This window comes from Mizuhopecten yessoensis, unplaced genomic scaffold, assembly GCF_002113885.1.
Source record: "Mizuhopecten yessoensis strain PY_sf001 unplaced genomic scaffold, ASM211388v2 scaffold5141, whole genome shotgun sequence".
NCBI lineage: Eukaryota > Metazoa > Mollusca > Bivalvia > Pectinida > Pectinidae > Mizuhopecten > Mizuhopecten yessoensis.
The window spans coordinates 440,154-459,218 of NW_018405900.1; the positions used below are offsets into that span (position 1 = coordinate 440,154).

The 19,065-nt window shown below is 35.1% G+C and overlaps 1 protein-coding gene across 3 annotated transcripts; it reads left to right on the top strand.

The window, feature by feature from the left end:
• The first annotated feature begins 1,931 nt into the window (after nt 1-1,931).
• LOC110450241 (axonemal 84 kDa protein-like) lies at nt 1,932-17,915 on the top strand. 3 transcript variants are annotated; one of them, XM_021497632.1, is made up of 19 exons: nt 1,932-2,012; nt 2,785-2,872; nt 3,573-3,664; nt 4,024-4,128; nt 4,534-4,674; nt 6,030-6,110; nt 6,554-6,723; nt 7,166-7,320; nt 7,913-8,025; nt 10,828-10,948; nt 11,137-11,280; nt 11,740-11,902; nt 12,215-12,321; nt 12,553-12,719; nt 13,051-13,140; nt 13,611-13,682; nt 16,136-16,288; nt 16,703-16,804; nt 17,125-17,915. In XM_021497632.1, exons 1-19 carry the CDS (start codon nt 2,010-2,012, stop codon nt 17,260-17,262), a joined length of 2,205 nt encoding a protein of 734 aa, XP_021353307.1. In that variant the 5' UTR covers nt 1,932-2,009; the 3' UTR covers nt 17,263-17,915. The 3 variants fall into 3 exon arrangements, with proteins under 3 accessions (XP_021353307.1, XP_021353310.1, XP_021353308.1); XM_021497635.1 differs by having other exon boundaries at nt 10,849-10,948; XM_021497633.1 differs by lacking the exon at nt 1,932-2,012 and adding an exon at nt 2,151-2,179.
• The last annotated feature ends 1,150 nt before the right edge of the window (nt 17,916-19,065 follow it).

Sequence of the window (19,065 nt, forward strand, 5' to 3'; positions counted from 1 at the left end):
CAGTGACTGCTCAATACCATGAGTAATTATTGACAGATTTACTTAAACTTTATAAGAATGTCAATTACCATCGAAAGTTTGAACAAGTAAGATAACCAATATCTGACTAAAATATTTGAAGTTATTGCCCTTCATATAGTTTGTAGAGTGTAACCGCAATGTCTTGAGTAAATATCAACAGGTTGACTTTGAAGTTCTTTAACTTTATGACAAGGTTAGTTTTCATGAAATCTCTCGGCAAATTTGAAAACCACTATTACCTGACGGAATAAAAGACAACGAATTTGCTGACAGGGAAGCAAAAAAAGCATTGAATCTCGAACAAACAAATATCAAACTACCATACACAGATTTTAAACCTACTATTCGTACAGCCATTCAAAATGAATGGCAGAAACGCTGGTCTCTGGAGACCAACAACAAACTTTTTAAGATACAACCGAAACTTAAAACATCTATTCCCAGTCGGAAAGATCGTAGAGAGGAAGTTGTCCTCGCTCGGCTCCGCACTGGGCACACATATCCTACTCATTCGTACCTTTTAAAACGAGAAGATATACCTTCATGCCACGCATGTGACACTCCATTTACAGTGGAGCATTTTTTAATAGAATGTTCCGATTTTAAACACATTCGTGATAACTACTTCCGAGTCCCGGATATGAAAACACTTTTCAGTTCCGTGGATTCGAAGGCATTATTTAACTATTTGAAAGACATCGGTCTATTTTATAGACTCTGATGTCTTTTAACCCACCTTATCCTTTTTGACGTTATATATATATCGCATATTCCATATCATCTATTCGTTATCTCTTTTATTATTTTAACCCCCTTTTATTATTTTTAATTATCTACNCCTGACTGTAATTTTGGATTGATGCCTCTTTATAGATTTGGCCTCAACCTTGTTTAATTGTTAATATCTACAGGTGGCAGAGATTCCAAATTGTACAAATGGAGGATTTGTTTGACATGTACAGATGAAAAAACATGTTAACAGAAGGACTTGGGTTTGAGACTTTGTCCCTGGTTTTCAACAGTAAAACAGTTGATATTCCCATCCTACAACCATATATGCAATTGTCAGGTATACAAAAAACATACATATATGCTACCATTGCTAAGTATGAAGAGCTGAAATTACACCAATGCTATCAGGATTGGCTCTGGGGTCCAACCTCACCCCTGAAGACTAGGTCTCTGGGCCATAACTTTTGAGATCCTCACCCCATAACCATACATCTAATTGCTAAGATGAGGATAAAAACACAATCATACTATCCGAATTGGCTCTCAGGGGATCTAGATCACAACATAGAAATGGTTGAAATTTGCACCATTTAATCATATATTAAATAGCTGGGTATAAAAAGAGAAACACTTAGTCATGCTATCAGAATTAGCTCCAGGGTCTGATCATGCGCCTCTGGACTAATCCCTTGGTCATAATATAAATTTGATCGGATTATATTGCAACAGCTAGGGTTCGTATTAAGGGCATGTAAAATATAAAACGCGATTTATGCCAGAGGTGGAGTATATAAGGTTGTTATAACGTTTTGCACATGCTTTACTTACAGTTTTAAAACAATGTTCCATTTTGTTTCCTATCTCTTGATTTTTAAGTATTGGTGTTTTTCATACACTCAATACTTATTACGAATAATCTAACCATAAACTATATAAGAAGGGAGACTATCTATTCATAAATGGTTGTACTGTAAATTATATCGAAACTGATCTAACCGCTTCGACGTCACAATGGTAGGTGCGCATTAAGTCATAATATTTTGTGTTTAATAAGAAAATTAAAAATATTTGTTACACTTTGTAAACTATCGTATTATTTTTAATAATTGAAACTTATTTCGAGTTCGTGTATTTGATATCTAAATTGTTATTTATAGTATGTCGTAATTGTGTTTGGAACCACTTTACGTTAGCCGCCATTGTTGGTTGCTACAGAAAACAACAGAAGGCCCAACGCACCGACTTAAAGAGAAATCATGGTAAATGGTCACTTTTGCTAATTTATAACTTGAAACTGTTCCTTAACATTTATCTTACCGATAGTCAGGTACCCGTTAAGCATACTCTAAACGCCGTACTCTTGTTATTATTGAAGTTAGCTTATTTTCAATCGGCCTACAACGCACCGACTTAAAGAGAAATCATGGTAAATGGTCACTTTTGCTAATTTATAACTTGAAACTGTTCCTTAACATTTATCTTACCGATAGTCAGGTACCCGTTAAGCATACTCTTAACGCCGTACTCTTGTTATTATCGAAGTTAGCTTATTTTCAATCGGCCTACAACGAAAGTGTGCTGTACTTTAGTTTGGTGCATTGTTAAGTTCACATGAAATGACCATTTGACAAGCATCATAGCACATTCACAAACTGTAACGTGCTTCATATTTGATCTAGATTCACTGATATGATTGCCAAACTAGTGGAATAGTTGTGCTTGTAGCCTTAGATAACACAGTTTACCGCAGAAATATCAACGATCACAAATTGCATTAAAGCCATGAGAATTGTTGTGGAACAACCTGCCCGGCATGACAAAGAGTGATTTTTCCATTAAACATTCAACACAATCAACCAACTATATCTTATTTGACAGATTTATTGGCGATAGCAACTCAGTGTTTATAAGGTCTTTGTCAAGTTGTCTGTATGTTGACCCCCGATTAAATGAGATTTAACATGAAAGCAATTTCACATTTTGCAAGAGAAAATTATGTTACAAGTTGAGTGAAGATGTCTTTTTCTGCAGCCTCCCAAGAAGGCAGCACCTAAACTGTCCAAAGCAGAAAAAGAGAAGCTTCAACAGGAAGAGGATGAGAGAAAAGCACTTGAAGATGGTAAAAACTTTGAATTTAATTACCAAACTGTGAGTGCCATATACACACAAACGTATGAGGCCAAAATAAATATACATAATCAAATATAAAGGTAATCATATAAACATCAGATACAAATGACATATATTTAAAGATAAGATATGAAGGAGAATCATTACTGGGTAATTTATTTATTATATATGGCATACTTGTTTACTTTGTAAGAAACAATCTGTACATTTTTAAGCTATATTGAGATACTTTGTGTAGCTATATTGAGATACTTCATGTAGCTATATTGAGATACTTAATGTAACTATATTTAGGTACTTTATGTAGTTATATTGAGGTACTTTATGGAGCTATATTGAGATACTTCATGTAGCTATATTTAGGTATTCTATGTAGCTATATTGAGATACTTTGTGTAGCTATATTGAGATACTTCGTGTAGCTATATTGAGATACTTAATGTAACTATATTTAGGTACTTTATGTAGCTATATTGAGGTACTTTATGGAGCTATATTGAGATACTTCATGTAGCTATATTTAGGTATTCTATGTAGCTATATTGAGGTACTTTATGTAGATATATTGAGGTACTTTTTGTAGCTATATTGAGGTACTTTATGTAGTGATATTGAGGTATTCTATGTAGCTATATTGAGTGACTTTGTGGAGCTTTTTAATGATAAATCCTTTTTGTATTTTTCTGTAGAGGAGGCACGTGAGAAAGCTGCAATTGAAGAGAAGGAACGAAAGGCAAAAGAAAAACAAGTTGCTGCTGAAAAGAAAAAGCTAGAGAATGAGGTAAAATATTACAAAGTTTACCAAACACAAACATAGTTTGTAATATTTTCATCACAAATGACTGATACAAACATTTATTAATTACTTGTGTTGTAATCCCAGGGTTAGCAGTAATGCTGATTTTCAATTTAATAACGTCAACGAAACGCTATTTTAACATAAAAATAATCAAATTTTCCCATTATTGACAACAGAAAAACAGTATTTCTTGACCACAGTGTTGCTAATCAGCAGTTTGTGTCAGGCAGTTAGATATCACACATTCAGTGTGAAGTGATTTTAAAACACAGTTTGTATTTATAATCCAACTTACATGGATCATTTGGACCAAAATTCTAATTCATCATACAAATTTTCAGGAGAAGAAAAACAGAGGTATTGAAATGAAAGAATTGACACAGATTTTGGAGAGAAACAAAGGTGCTTTGGACGAACTACACAATAACAGGAGAAAGAAAGCAAAGGTAAGGTATAAACTTGTAGGTAAAATTCTGGTGTGATCTAGTTCTACACAGGTCCGACTCAGCTGTAATTAAATAATTAACCCATTCAACCAGTGATCCAATGTAGTCAAGATTCAAATGAAAGTAATCAGCATTTTCTTGTCATCACAAAGATTGCTAATGATGCAGAATTTATCAATTTGATACATTAGTATCAGTTGGAATTAAAAAAGAATAGTCCTTTTTTTAAGGACAAAATAGGCTGTTGAAAATTCAAACTGCAACTAAAATTAAGCTATCTGGTCATATGATTGTCCTGGACATCCTGAATGACCTCCATTAATCATTGATAAGCTTATTACTGTTTCCAGGATGGTAACCTAGTTAGGAAGGTATCATTAATTCTAAGTCCTGGTTATTTTGCAGTGGGCCAGATATATGAGGTGTGATGGTTCTCCAGATCCGTTAATCGCTGGGGAAATCAACACATATATCAACCTGCGTATGGAGGATCGAGAACATGATGACGTAGAGTCTGTGTTACAGGCCAGTAAGCTAGACATTTCTGTAAGTACCACTAAGTCTGACTGATACAGACACTACACTGTTACAGGTCAATAAGCTAGACATTTCTGTAAGTACCCCTAAGTCTGGGTGTTACAGACACTACCCTGTAACAGGCCGGTAAGCTAGACATTTCTGTAAGTACCACTAAGTTTGGGTGTTACAGACACTACACTGTTACAGGCCGGGAAGCTTGACATTTCTGTAAGTACCACTAAGTCTGGGGGTTACAGACACTACACTGTTACAGGCCGGTAAGCTATACATTTCTGTAAGTACCACTAAGTCTGGGTGTTCCAGACACTACACTGTAACAGGCCGGTAAGCTAGACATTTCTGTAAGTACCACTAAGTCTGGGTGTTCCAGACACTACACTGTAACAGGCCGGTAAGCTAGACATTTCTGTAAGTACCACTAAGTCTTGACTATTACAGACACTACACTGTAACAGGCCAGTAAGCTAGACATTCTGTAAGTATCACTAAGTCTGGCTATTACAGACTCTACACACTGGTCTACCTCAGCCTTATCTCATTCTTTACCTACAAAATATGCGTTTCAAGTGTCACAACCTACCCTAGAATTTCTTGCGGACCCTAGAAATTTTATCTCCTAACTTGTATCTAAGATTAATTTATTAGCCAGGCAAAGTTCACAGCCACTCATTATATTGTACTTTCTTCTAGTTCTGGGAGTCTTACCCTATTCTTGACAAATTAATGACCATTGTTATGTGTGGAAATACATTAAAAAAATTGATACAAAGCATAATATTGATCTTTGAATATAGACATTGTGGAGACCTTATCACAGCTGCCTGTGATTGCCAGAGGCAGTTCTGTGTTGAATTATAATTAAGCCAGTTACTAAATGTCTGTAGCGTAAGGAAAAACACTGAATCCATTACTTTACATCATCACAGGCGTACTCAGATGCCATTTCAGAGAATGAAAATAAATGTGAAACAGTATGGAAAAACCTGTTTTTGAGTCATTTCGTGGAGGTGCAGGTTCCATACCCAGTTCCCAAGAGAACCCAGCTGGCCTGGGAGGAATTGTTTGTAGAACTGGGCCAGATTTTCAGAACTAAAAAATTGAAAATATAGGAATATCTCATGAATGTCTTAAAAATCATATATGTTTTTAAGTTCCCTCAGACAGTAATGGACTATATCAATACCTGTAAATTTGCAAATATTGTTTTATCAATTTTGTACAAAATTAATCTTCATAAGTTCTGCTCAAAATCTGATTTCATATGATCTATTAACAATTTCTTTCATATATTTTCAATATGCACTATTAATATGTATATAAAAAAAATATTATATAATAAAATGTTTTTTTTTTTTCAACAGTTAAGTAATGAGCTTGACTTTTTGATGGAGGACACACCGCCAGGAGAACTAACAAACCAGGAGGTGGCGCGGTACAAAGACGTACGTACACGCTATAGTCAACAAACAGGAGAACTTCTGTCCTCGGACAGCAGTCCTATAAAAAAAAATCCATTCAAGTATCTTTAAACACGATTATTTTGATCTCTTTCCTGGACTGATAACTTATTTCATGGATACTTTTTAAGGATCAGACTGGTATCCCTAAGTATTTTCTAGTTTGATTTAACTCCATTTGAACTCGCATCTAAACAAGATGAAAATAAGTCGAATGGATAAAACACATCTAACGAAATATGTTTAATAATTGACTGACACAGATTAGCGGTGTAGATAACATGGCTGAATTTTCACGAGAACATTTGGATTTATACTGTGTAAGATATAACCATGTATCTTAACCAGTGTTATTTATTGTGATTTCTCTGTTATTTCAACAATTGTACAGGACTGATGTGTAGTTTCACCCATTTTCTGTTTCTCAGACCAAGGAAGACCTGCAGACATTGATGAAGACTAAACTGGATTTTGCGACGATGAAACTATTACAAGAAGCATCTGTGCGAGCTGACCCTGAAACATTAAACCTACAATACTCCATTAAAAATGAAGATACCTGTCTCAGTGTGTGGGGTAACCTGAGTAAAAATCCCAGGTATTTACAACTAGGTCATCATTACATAATGTGTTACAGTCAGTATATCCTTCTTATTTCTTACTGACTGAGGTGAAGGAAATGAGCTGTTGAAACAGAGATTTTACTTCCTTGAAACATTTAAAATCCATGAATGAACTAGACTTTCTAATGTAGAAAATCAAATTGACTTTTAATGTGTATGCAAAATACTATAACAATTCTTCTTATGTACAAAATCCAAGAAATAAACTTTTTAATTCAGAAAATCTAATGAACAAGACTTCTTATATACAGAATAGGGTGTACTAACTTGCTATTGCTTAATTCCATGTCTTTGATAAATCTAATCAGAAACTTCATATATTTTTATCTAAATAAGAACACACGTTAATAATTTCTTACAAATTCTTGTAAAATTTTAAAATACAAAAGTTTCTTACATACCTTCATTTTTTGTCAGAATTAAGTCCTTTGAGTTCACAAAACAAGGTTTGACGTTTGAAATTCCTCGGTTATTGACCCTGTCTGACTGTGCTATCCGTGTCCTGGACCCTAAGTATGACCACTACTCTCCCACCTGTAAAAGCTTCAACCCCAGACCAAAGAAACAGCCAGGTAAGTCTTAAGTCCAAGAACCTTGATGAAGGGTGTTTTTATTCTTTAACTCAGCATAGTTTAGTGACTGTTTTGGAGTACTTTCTCTCCTATCCAGACTTAACAAACAAACAAAATCATCAGTTTATTATGAGAAAATGGTCAACCTACCAGCCAGCTTCCTTGATTGACATTTGATTTAATTGTAAATCATGATGTCACGAACTTGACTTTATTTTATAAAGTCACAATAAGGACAACACAACAGAACCTAGATAAGATATATGTTTCTTTCACCTAATATTGCTTCTTTCTTACCCCAGATATCTCGATGTTTGTACACACAAGGACCAGAGAAAATCATAATGTTGATTATGTTCCCATAAGGATCATTTAAGATCCTTAGGGTTCTTTATTGTAAATGAGGTAAAAAATATTTATCTTCGTGTTAAAAGTCATTTCAATTTCACCAAAAGGAAATAAATAATGAATTCAGGTAAAACAAGTGTAAATAACTGTTTATTTATAATATTACTATCAATAATGATTGACCTGTAAGTCAAGATCAATAGTGACCAGGATTTCCTTTGATGATATATTGTAAACCCCACAGAACCAGAGGTGGTGCCGGAGGAGGAAGCTCCTCAAGCTGAGGAGGCAGCACCTGTAGAGGAGGAGAAGAAAGAGGAGGGGGAGGAGGAACAACCAGTAGAGCGCGAGGAAACGGTACGCTAGTAAATTATACAGTAAAACTATCTTTTTATGGAATTGTCTGATTTTAATCTTAAAGATGTCAACAGCTAATGAATAAATCTATCTGATTCTAAACATTTTTTTTATCGTTTTAGTTTTATACAGTCAGATGGTGGCTGTTTTTTGTCAAATTATTGAGAAAAAATCAAATCTTAATTATGCATTTTTCTAATTCAGTTGAAAGGTAACACAGCTTTTAATGGGACATTTGAAATAACTTTTGACAACACAACAATACAATGTCTCCAAAATAGTCACTTGTATTTGATGCCCTGACAGCGATCGTTGCTGATAAGAATTACTTTGATGGACCCAAAAACGTCACAAGATTGATCATTTTTGATGACACCAACAATAAAGGGATCCCAAAGTCATTCAGATTCAGAGGAAAATTTACACAAAAATAATCCTAAAATTGTAATTATTTCTTGTTGGATTTACCTTATATAAATAAAAATAAATTAGTTTCAGTATAATCATGATAGACCGAAGTAAATTTCTGCATTGACACAGTAAATTTTCCTCTAATCATTCCATACAATATGTATTTGATATCAAATTTCAATATTCTAAATCTGTTGTTTTACTAATTGAATCTTTCACTTTAAATGTTTTAAACTGGACAGGTATCACCCATTCTACCTGTCACTACAGTCTCATTTAACCATTCTTCACACTGTTACCGAGATCAATCTATTCTGGCATAATGGGGAATACACACTTTTTGTTATACATTTTTGTATATGCGAAGAGAAATATTTCTTATCATGGACATGAAAAATAAAAAAGTAAGAATCATGGCCCTAAATGATTTTTCTGCCTTAAATTTACATTAATTTGTGTAAAAGTATAAATAAAAAATGTCAATACTAGTTTAATGATAATGACATTGTTACGACAGTGAGTCTTTTTGTTAAGAATTTTATCCCCAGAAAATGAAAAAAGTTATGGAAAATTGTTATTAGGGGGGAGTTAACAAAGTTTGGAATGAAACTGATTGGTCCCTGCATTAAAGTCTGATTATTTCTGAAGTGATTTTGTTGTTACCTGTTCACTCTAACAAACTGTTCACCTTTTCCTCCATGAACACCTGTTTGTTTACCAACTGTGTAAGTATCCACTGGATATGTTAATTATGTCGTTCAATGTTTGTGCATGTTTACTGTATACCAGAAAACTATCACCCAGTGAAAAACTTGCCCATTGAATCTATATTCTCCCAGTGTTGAATGTCATTCACAGTGAAAATATCCTGTACAATGAGCTAAGCATTACCTAGGTAATTTGGTGAATTTCACATCCTGATGAAGTGCTGTGGCAAGGTTTTCTGGGTATACCGTAATACTTGAGGTATTATAAGTTTGGTTATATTTACTCCGTAACACATATTTGCAGCTTTTTATTGAAAACATTCTGAAGAAACACGTCAGCATGAAGTACTTGTACATGTTTGATGCGGAAAGGGTTTAATGCTTCAATATATGAACTGGAATGTATATAATCAGTAACATTTATTAACAGAATGGTATTAGGGTAAAAATTCACAATATGTACATTCAGCATGAAAACTCACGCAGCCATGAACCTTTTTTTTATCGTCTGCAAACATGATTACGCACAGAAGACTTCATGGAATGCTCACAAAGTTAGATTTATCACAAAGTAAGATTTATAAAAAAAAATCAAGATTTAGAGGAATTGAAAAAGTGGATGTACAGAGAAACCTGTCCATACTGACAAAAAGTAGGACCGAAGGTGCACCAGCTGTTTTTATGGACATCTAGGCAGACATTTTTCTGATAATATCCACTTCCACAGGGTTACTGACTGTGGATATAAAAACAATGCCACCATATGGGTTTTTTAATGGTTTGCCTGTTTTTGTTGAAAAATTATTGTTTGTTGAGTTTAAATGACACATTTGAAGTCTTAACTGGGCACCTAGCAATTCTGATCCTAAAATCAATCTTCGTCTAAACAGGGGCTCTTTTGAGTGGCTCTGCACTCAGGAAGTATAAGGAGCGAGCTAGAATGCAATATAGGTCACATATTGATGTAATTATAGCATGGATGGGGTAGCTCCCATGTGACTATATATTGTCCATTGGGTCATTCATACTGTATAACTGGAAATTATAGATTCATAATAACAGGATTATAACCATTTAATTTGTTGACAATTTGAAGTATTATGTTTTTTAACTAATATGAAACTTAACATCGTGTTTAATCCCTAAATGTACATGTGTGATTATATGGTTTGTCTGCCAGCTACGTAATATATTAAGTTATTGAACATAATAAACAAGATGCACAGGAAATGTTATATTTTTTATGGATCTCAGGTATGTGTATGACACCACCAAACAGTCCTCCATTAGTTTGTGAGTCGGGATGAAGCTGCCAGACTTTCACAATTTTCATCTCTTTATTGTAACAGAATCACCATCTTTATCATTAAAAGTCATAACGGGTGCTTGGCATTTAGCCATTTTTGTGTTAATTGAACCTTATAGACTTATTTATTGATGAACAAACATGCATATAGTTCTCAGATTATCACATATAATATTATAGATAAAAAATAAAAGATGAGTTATATAAACAATTCAAAATGATGTTTCAATGGTAAATATTGTTAGTACAGGATTTTGTTGTGCCCAATTTTCTTAAAAGTACATGTAGCAACTAAATAACTAATGTCAAGAAAAGAAGAATTATTAAGATTTCGTAAAAATTATAGGTTTTTCATAATTGCCTTTTATAAATTTGCAGGATTTAATGGCTGCTCTAAAGGAGTTGGAAGATGGACCAAAAGAAGATGAAGAGGAGAAAAAAGAGGAGGAGGAGGAAAAAGAAGAAGAAATAGAAGAGGTTGTGGAAAGAGTAACACCTGGTAAGAGGCTGAGTTAAAATGAAGCCCTATAGTTGTATAAAACCTTATAGACTGGACCTTTTTAGCTTACATAAACAAAGCACTTACCATCATTATGTAGAAAACTGTGTTGGTTGTCGGGATAAATTCAATTTACCCACAGTTTTACTTTTTGCAATAATGCTGTGAACTGTTTTTGTAACTTACAGAGCCTCAAGAGTGGGAGGATTTTGCTGAGGATGATGACATTGTCGACCTGAGAGCCAATGACATCGTAGGAGGTGTGTTCCACTTTGACCTGATGCACCTGCCTCCTCAGCCCAAAAGTATGGCCTCGTGGACAACCACTCTGTGTAAGTACATATTTAAGTTAACCTGTCTCCTCAGCCCAAAAGTATGATCTCACAGGCAACCATTTCTTAAAATACACCAGTTTTTAACAGTGTTTCCTATGCCTTTAGCCAGTGATTGGTTTACCTTGTACTTCACTAATGTGTATCGGACGTTGAATGTGAATCCAACAATAAACAGCTGGCTTATTCACCCTCACTTGTCATTTTTGGTAAAACAAGGTGAAGAGATCCTGAGCAACATTAAAGTATGTAAATGTAGCATGTGGTAAAAGGAAGGAATCTGTAGAATTTATATCCTGATGTGTTTGTAGCAATCTGTCTGATCAAACCTTTAAAAGGGTGTTACAACATACATTGAATAACTGTGAATTAAAAATGACTATAATACAGGACAAGATTGAAAAGTCTCCCATTTGTTTTCCCGTAATGTGTAATGATGTATGTGTTTGACATTTACAGTGGTAGACCCACCAGAGATCCAGTACATGGACTACATTGCAGACATTGCTCTGGCCCCACCCCCTGCCACAGAGAATGACACACCCACTCAGGAAAAGAAGGAGAAGGAACAGGCACCAGAAACCAAGCGTGATGAAAAGCCGCCAATCGGTGTCACTATGAAGTAAGTTTACTGGAGAAAATCAGTCTTAAGTAATCAAAAAGATCTCAGCGTTGTCATCAGAATATCACTTAAGATCAAATGTTTATTGTTCTAATTACTTCATCATCTCATTATGTTAATTCCATAAAATTAAAAATGGAAATTCCCTATATTGTTAACACTTTGTATATCCATGAATGATTTAATAAAAAAATAATGAACTGTTGCTAACTTTGTGTGTAATACTTCAAACAATACAGCATCTGATCGTTTATAAGAGAGTCAATGATATCTGTTGAAAGTGCTGTATGATAGTCCTGATTTGTGCCGCAGACTCCCGTCGGAGGTGCTGTTCTCCGAGGAGCCCCTCATTGCCAGATGGGACTACACTAAGAAACACTGGAAGCAAGATGGCTTCTCCGACATGAAATATGATGAAGGTTTGCACCCATGTTATACTATTTGTATAAATTCTGTGTTTATTAATTATGTAATATTTTATTGGCATGAAAATTTGTAAACTAAACTTTAGGATAATTCTTGGTGAATCTCTGGTTTATATTGACCATTATACAGCTTTCAAATCTTTTGCAAAAATGTGAACATTTTCATTATCAGTACACATGTATCATAAACAAATATCATTCTCTTTTTGCTTTAATGCTTTACAGACAAGAGAGAGTTCTTTTTCAAGACAGCCTACTTTGGGACATTTGCTTTGATGCAGGATTCTCACTTAAACATGCCGTTCCAGTCCTGGGAACTCCGTCCTCACAACACCAACTCGGCTGTCCTCACCATCATTGCTGCCATCGTAGAGATAGAAATTGAAATTAAGGTACCAGTGTCACTCCAATCAACCATGTCCAGAAATCTGTTTCAAGAATTCAGAAATCAGCAGATATATTATCATTATGATTCGAAGGTGTATCAACCATCCAAAACATGATTTTCAGGGTAATTAATATATTCATTACAATGAACCCCTGAGGTCTGGAATTACTTCATATAACAGGAATTTAAAAAGAACACTATATACTGCGTATTATGGTTTCGACAGTGTTCATAAATCATAAAAAGAAGTAGAAATGATAAAAATAAAAAGAATCTATTTTGACTGTTTGGAAATGCAATGTTTAACATATGGGTTATTTCTATAATGACTTCAGGATTCGGTGTGCTGTCTGAGTAAACCTGAAGACCGACCGGAGCTTGATAAAATCAGGAATGTTTGGGTCACACCACAGGAACTTGTCAAGGTAGACTACTCATAGTTGTTTGCTTCGTTAGCATACAGAGGAACGCCATTAGCATTTGATTTCTATAGAGGTGACACTTTGGGAGAGGATTAGATCCATACAATTTCTGTTTATATCAGGAAAATTATTTTTGCTCCGATTAGTTTCCACCAGAAGTTAGATAGTAATGTTACCTGGATTGATGTTACACTTGTCTATCTATTTAGCAAAGTTTGCCTTAAATCTGAGATTTCTCATAGACATTGTACTGCTGGAGATTCTTCTTAAATTTGAGAATAACCTGCCCATCTTTTATAAATTTCTCACCCACTTTATATTCTAGTTTACTTAATACTCTTCTCTCAATTGATAATACATTGAGGCTTCCATTATCAACAGGTCCTCCACTGATTTAAGGTTTGAAGTTACTCATACAAAATATGCTAGCAAGATTATGATGAGATTATCTAATATTTTTTATTTAATTTCAGGTGTTGAAACATGCAGGAATAAATGTGTTCCCAGCCGTAGATTCGTCTAAATATGTTAGCATTCAGAACAAGGTAGGTTACTGAGGAGTGCTGGTTGAACTGTAATATAACTATCAGAATCATATTGTTTACTGGTATACTAGTGTATTAAGCAGATATACACTGTTCTACATACAGTGTAACACAACTATGCCTTGGGAATGTATTTCTCTGAGACTAGGTCTTAGTACCACTGACAGTTAAATTCAAAATCAAACAAGTTTGTACACCTTTTAGGCTTGGCTTTGAACTCAAGTTGTTGGTGGTACTGGGGGGCAGAGGATTTTCCTTTTGAAACTTGTTTACTTATATTGATAATGTTTTATAAAAATAAAAAAAAGAGTGGTAAACTGTTGGGCTCGCCTATTTTAAGAACAGAGAGCTGATGCTATACTCCCAGCAGTAGTGGGCATGAGACAAGTAAAAGTGCTATACTCCCAGCAGTAGTAGGCATGAGACAGTTAAAAGTGCTATACTCCCAGCAGTAGTGGGCATGAGACAGTTAAAAGTGCTATACTCCCGGCAGTAGCAGGCATGAGACAGATAAAAGTGCTATACTCCCAGCAGTAGTGGGCATGAGACAGGTAAAAGTGCTATACTCCCAGCAGTAGTGGGCATGAGACAGGTAAAAGTGCTATACTCCCAGCAGTAGTGGGCATGAGACAGGTAACAGATTTTGGGGGTTATATGAAGGTTTGTATTTATTCACTAAGTGTACGTCCATGCTGATGGTTTATATGGAAGGTCATTGGGGATCTGACAGTATAGCAGTGAAGTAAAAACTGAAAAATAATTTGATTTCTAAGATTTTTGTACTGCACCTTTAACCAAAATCACCAGGCACCAGGTACACTAACATTCCTTTATTTCCACAGGAAAGCATCAGATAAAAGTTGAAGAAAAACTTTAGTGGAAAAATTTCTTTTAACTCCAGGAATTTCCTCATGTAACATTTGTGAAATGATAGATTTCCTCTGGCAAAATCATCTTATTGAAATGTTTGGGGTACTGTTACTTGTAATATCAAAGCTTGTCGGGGCAGCATATGCTAGCATGCTGATATTGTATGGCTATTTGGGGTCCACTAGAGTGATTATATAAGAAAGAAATAATGTGAAAAAGGTAAGGGTTAGGTGACTTTAACACTCTGGTTTATTTCATGTTTTGGTGAATATTTCAACTCAATTTTTTTTCAATTTTCGTAAACTTGGAAATAATTGTTGTATTGGTAATTCTCAGTTACATTTCAACAATGTTAATTACATAATGTAGCTTGTTTGTACTAATGATATAAAACTTGAAACAGCCTTACATGTAATTGTAGGGATTTTATCTATATATTAAGCATGCTTAGAGATAACAGCAATGAGAAAAGTCTATGTTCAATTTTAGCAATGTCGTTGACGCCTATCAGCCATATATTTACAGAAAACATCCCATACCTGTTAAATAAGAAGAAAAACCTTTGAATTGTAGCAAAAGTTAAAAAAAATATAGAAAATAAAAATATTTCAAATATTGCCCTGAGATTGTATTATTTTATGTATGGATTTGGAGATTTGATATATAAATATACCTTTTGTTTAAATGGTTTCCTCAGCAGAAGGTGGGTATTGTACACGGTGTGATTTTAATTTTGCATGGTGATTTCAAAGATAAGCTTGGTTTGCATAATTTTGAACTTATTTTTTAAATATAAAGAAGACTTTTCATAGGAATCACTTGAAAAAAGTACTTCAAATATTGAGTGTGATGCACGTTTTGTTGCGCTTGTGAAATATAGTTGTCAATTGAACTCGGTTCTATAAATTGTTTATTAAAATTTCATACATGTATAATGCAGAAACAATATGGACTGTGTTTAAATATAAGTGAGAAAATCAATGAGAGCTGGTTAAGGCTCCTGTTTGACACTAAATCAAGACTATGCAACTGTTTGACACTCCACTGAGAGCTGATATAGGGCTGTGTTTGGTATTCGACCGAGAACTGGTTTAGGGCTGTATTTTGAATTCATTTAGAGTTATAGTTTAGGTCTATGTTTGGTATTCCATTGGGAGCTGGTTTAAGGGCTATGTTTGACACTCAGCTAAGAGGCAGTAACTGTTTGACACTCCACTGAGCATTTTAAGAGTCGTCTTTGGAACTCCAGTGAGAACCTCTTTGGAGTTCAAAAGACGACACTTAAACTTATTGCTATCTTTGGGGGCACTTTGTGAAAATGTCACTTGTTATCTTCTATACAAGTTTGGATGTTATACAGAAAAGAGAAATTGTAGCAGGAGATATTCTTTCCGTAGTTGCTACTTGTTACATTCAAAGTTACAAAATACAAAAAAATTGTGTTTTCAACGCTGCTTTAAAACCGTCACATCATGGCACTGTACAGTACATACATAAACATTTTCGCTCAGAAGTAGTTTATTCATGATACTTTGGGACTGATGAAGTATTTGTATCAAAGCTTTTACATTATAATCCCCCAGCACCCGAACATAGAAGAGGCTGCATACGAACAGATGGCACTAACAGCATCCTCCTTTGCATACTCCTGGTCGAAGTGGAATGGGGAAATCCAGGATAGGGACAAGGTCTTCTTTCAGGTGTCTGAGTCACTACAGGATGAACCCCTCCTTGAGGTAAGATACATGCCAAATTTACATATCACCCAGGTAAAATACTAGTTGCTTTCAGCTGCGTCGTCTAGAAAAATAATTCTCTTTGGCTCTTTCTTAAGAGCATCAGACTAGGGTTTCATGTACACTATGAAATCTTATATCCTTTTTAGACAAAGGGCTTTGCCAGATACTGAACGCTGTCCTAAAAAATACCAGAATGTTCTGAAATTCAAACAAATTGTTGTATACTGAAAAATATTTTTTGCAATCTTTTGGGAAAAAAATAGCTGAACCCATAAAGAGTAATTGTTGAAACAAAAAATACGGAGCTTCAAATACCTTTTATGTGGTGTAAGAAAAATGTTTTGTTGCTGTCTTTGCTGTTATTTGGTTTTCTGTTCTGTAACACTGAACAATCTGTTCTCTGCCGTGCAGGAAGACTGGGGCGTATTCCTAATGACTAGGAGAAGATCAATGAAGCTCAACTTGAGCGATTTTGACGAGACCTACAATGAAGAAAGGGCAGATGGAACTGTGGTAAGCCCTACAATAGACATATTACCAATATCCTCGTCTTACATTCATTCACTGCATGGCCTGTTTATCTTTATTTTTTATTCCGAGATCATTATTGATCCAACTATTTGAACTAGTCTATCAGGATTTTAACCAGTTTGTTACATAAAAAAATATAACGAAAGTTTATTTCAATGTATTTCTATTGAAACAAGCTCAGATTATCTGGGAACTGTGTATTTGTATGACCAACTACTAAAAGAAAAGTAATATACATTTACTTACAATAAGGTAGCCTATCATGACCATTATTGAAGCCAGATTTTATCCTTGTTTTTCAGTTTAAATCCAATTTGTACCACATGGTTGAAGATCTAGCTACTCCAGCAGCCAAAGAAAAGTTTGCCAACACAAGTTACCAGTTTGTGGACTGTGTGACCCAGATCCTCAAGTCCACAAAGCTGTTAACCTTTGCTTGAAACCTGCACAATTAGTCTGACATTCTTAAATTGTTGTACAGTCACCAATTCTAAAGAGTATTGGTGATTTGTTGCCTAAATGTCATTGTTACTTAAATCTTCCAATGTTGTGAGAACATGTACTCAACATTGGGACTACATACTACAGTAACTGTAGATCATGACAAATAACTTCATGTTTTCTTTTATGCAGTGATGGCAACAACTTATATTTCATGAACACTTCAAGTTCATGTTTTACTTTCCCACCATACCAGGATGGTTCGTGTGAGCTAATCCAATATTCATTGTTCTGGGTGATTTTTAAAGACACGCGATATAGAATTGCCAGATCTAGAGAAAAGGCAATGATTTGGGATATTGATCCTATGAGCTACGTTGAACGTAGCTTAAGCAGATGGTGTGATATCAAAGTGGAATTTTATTGTCCATAAAACAGATAACAGTACGAGAACAATACTTTTGAAAACGGTAAATGTCCACCGTTATTATTGACATTGGATATTATTTATATAGGTTCACTTGAAACACTGTACATAATTGTATATTAATATATATATGTTCATTGGAAATATTGTTCATTCCAAGCTTATAATGAGTGATATTTTTCTATCAATAAAAATAAATCTATTGTAAATAAATTGTAAATGTTTAAAGTAGCTATGAAACTTCTTGTTTTCTGTCGAGCAACCAAGTAACAGATGTGTTAATGTGCTAATGATGACAGCCGTGTACGTCACCTAGAACAAATAAAACTACCTTATCTTGTCTTCGACAAGAAATACATAGGAAAGCAAACACCTATATAAGTTGACAGGAGGAAGGAATTGGAAACCAGGTGCAAATTTGGGAAGGTTTGCATGAACTTGCATAGTTTCGGATCCACCAGGCAAAAGCGCGATAACAACCCGAGGAGATACAACAGCAGTGCACAAATAGAGCATTTGGTGAGATGCAGGAGGTTCCGAGCCAGGATTCACACCTGATGAGACGGAGGAGGTTCCGAGCCAGGATTCACACCTGATGAGATGCAGGAGGTTCCGAGCCAGGATTCACACCACAGTGTCTCTGCTGATGTGTTGTCACAGCAAGATACCCCAAGTTCATCAGGGGAGAGGAAGCAAGTCAAATGGCTCGTGTGGACAATGAGATCGGAGAGGAGGAAATGGCTGAACTACCCTGGTAACCAAAGATGGTTGACAGAACGGGAAAACAGCTGGATGACGATCTTGACAGTATTTTGGAAGCAACGGGGTGGGGTGGAAATGAAAACCAGGTCAAAGGAAAAGAACTGTGATAGTCCATCAGCCAAATAGGAGCCAACAGGATATGGCACAGCTTCGGAAGAAATAAAAATTATTGAAGCGACTACACCAAGAGTCAAACGCTTAGGAGCGAATCGGCTTACAACAGCAAAGAGATGACCTTAGGAAAAGGTTGACAACACTCCACAAGGTAAAGAGAGCTCTCGGAAGAGACGAGATGCAGCAAGTAAATGGCAGTATTCATTTCCAACCAGTTCAGAACCACACCACTTTTTAGTGTAGAATGAAAGATCTATTAACCATATCTGCCAGTCGGATGTCAACGTACACGACTTCAAATGATTGCATCGATTCTTCTGTGCAAAAAAAAGTATACCAGGATTACCCAAGATGTATTGACCATATCAGCCAAAATCAGCCAGTGGTTAGGTTGGGCCGCGCCAACGCGTACGTTTTTTTCCCATACCAACTGATCTTTTTGATAGTTGGAAAGTTTACTAAACGCATAATGGACTTTTCCTAATTTCAGTACTGCAGT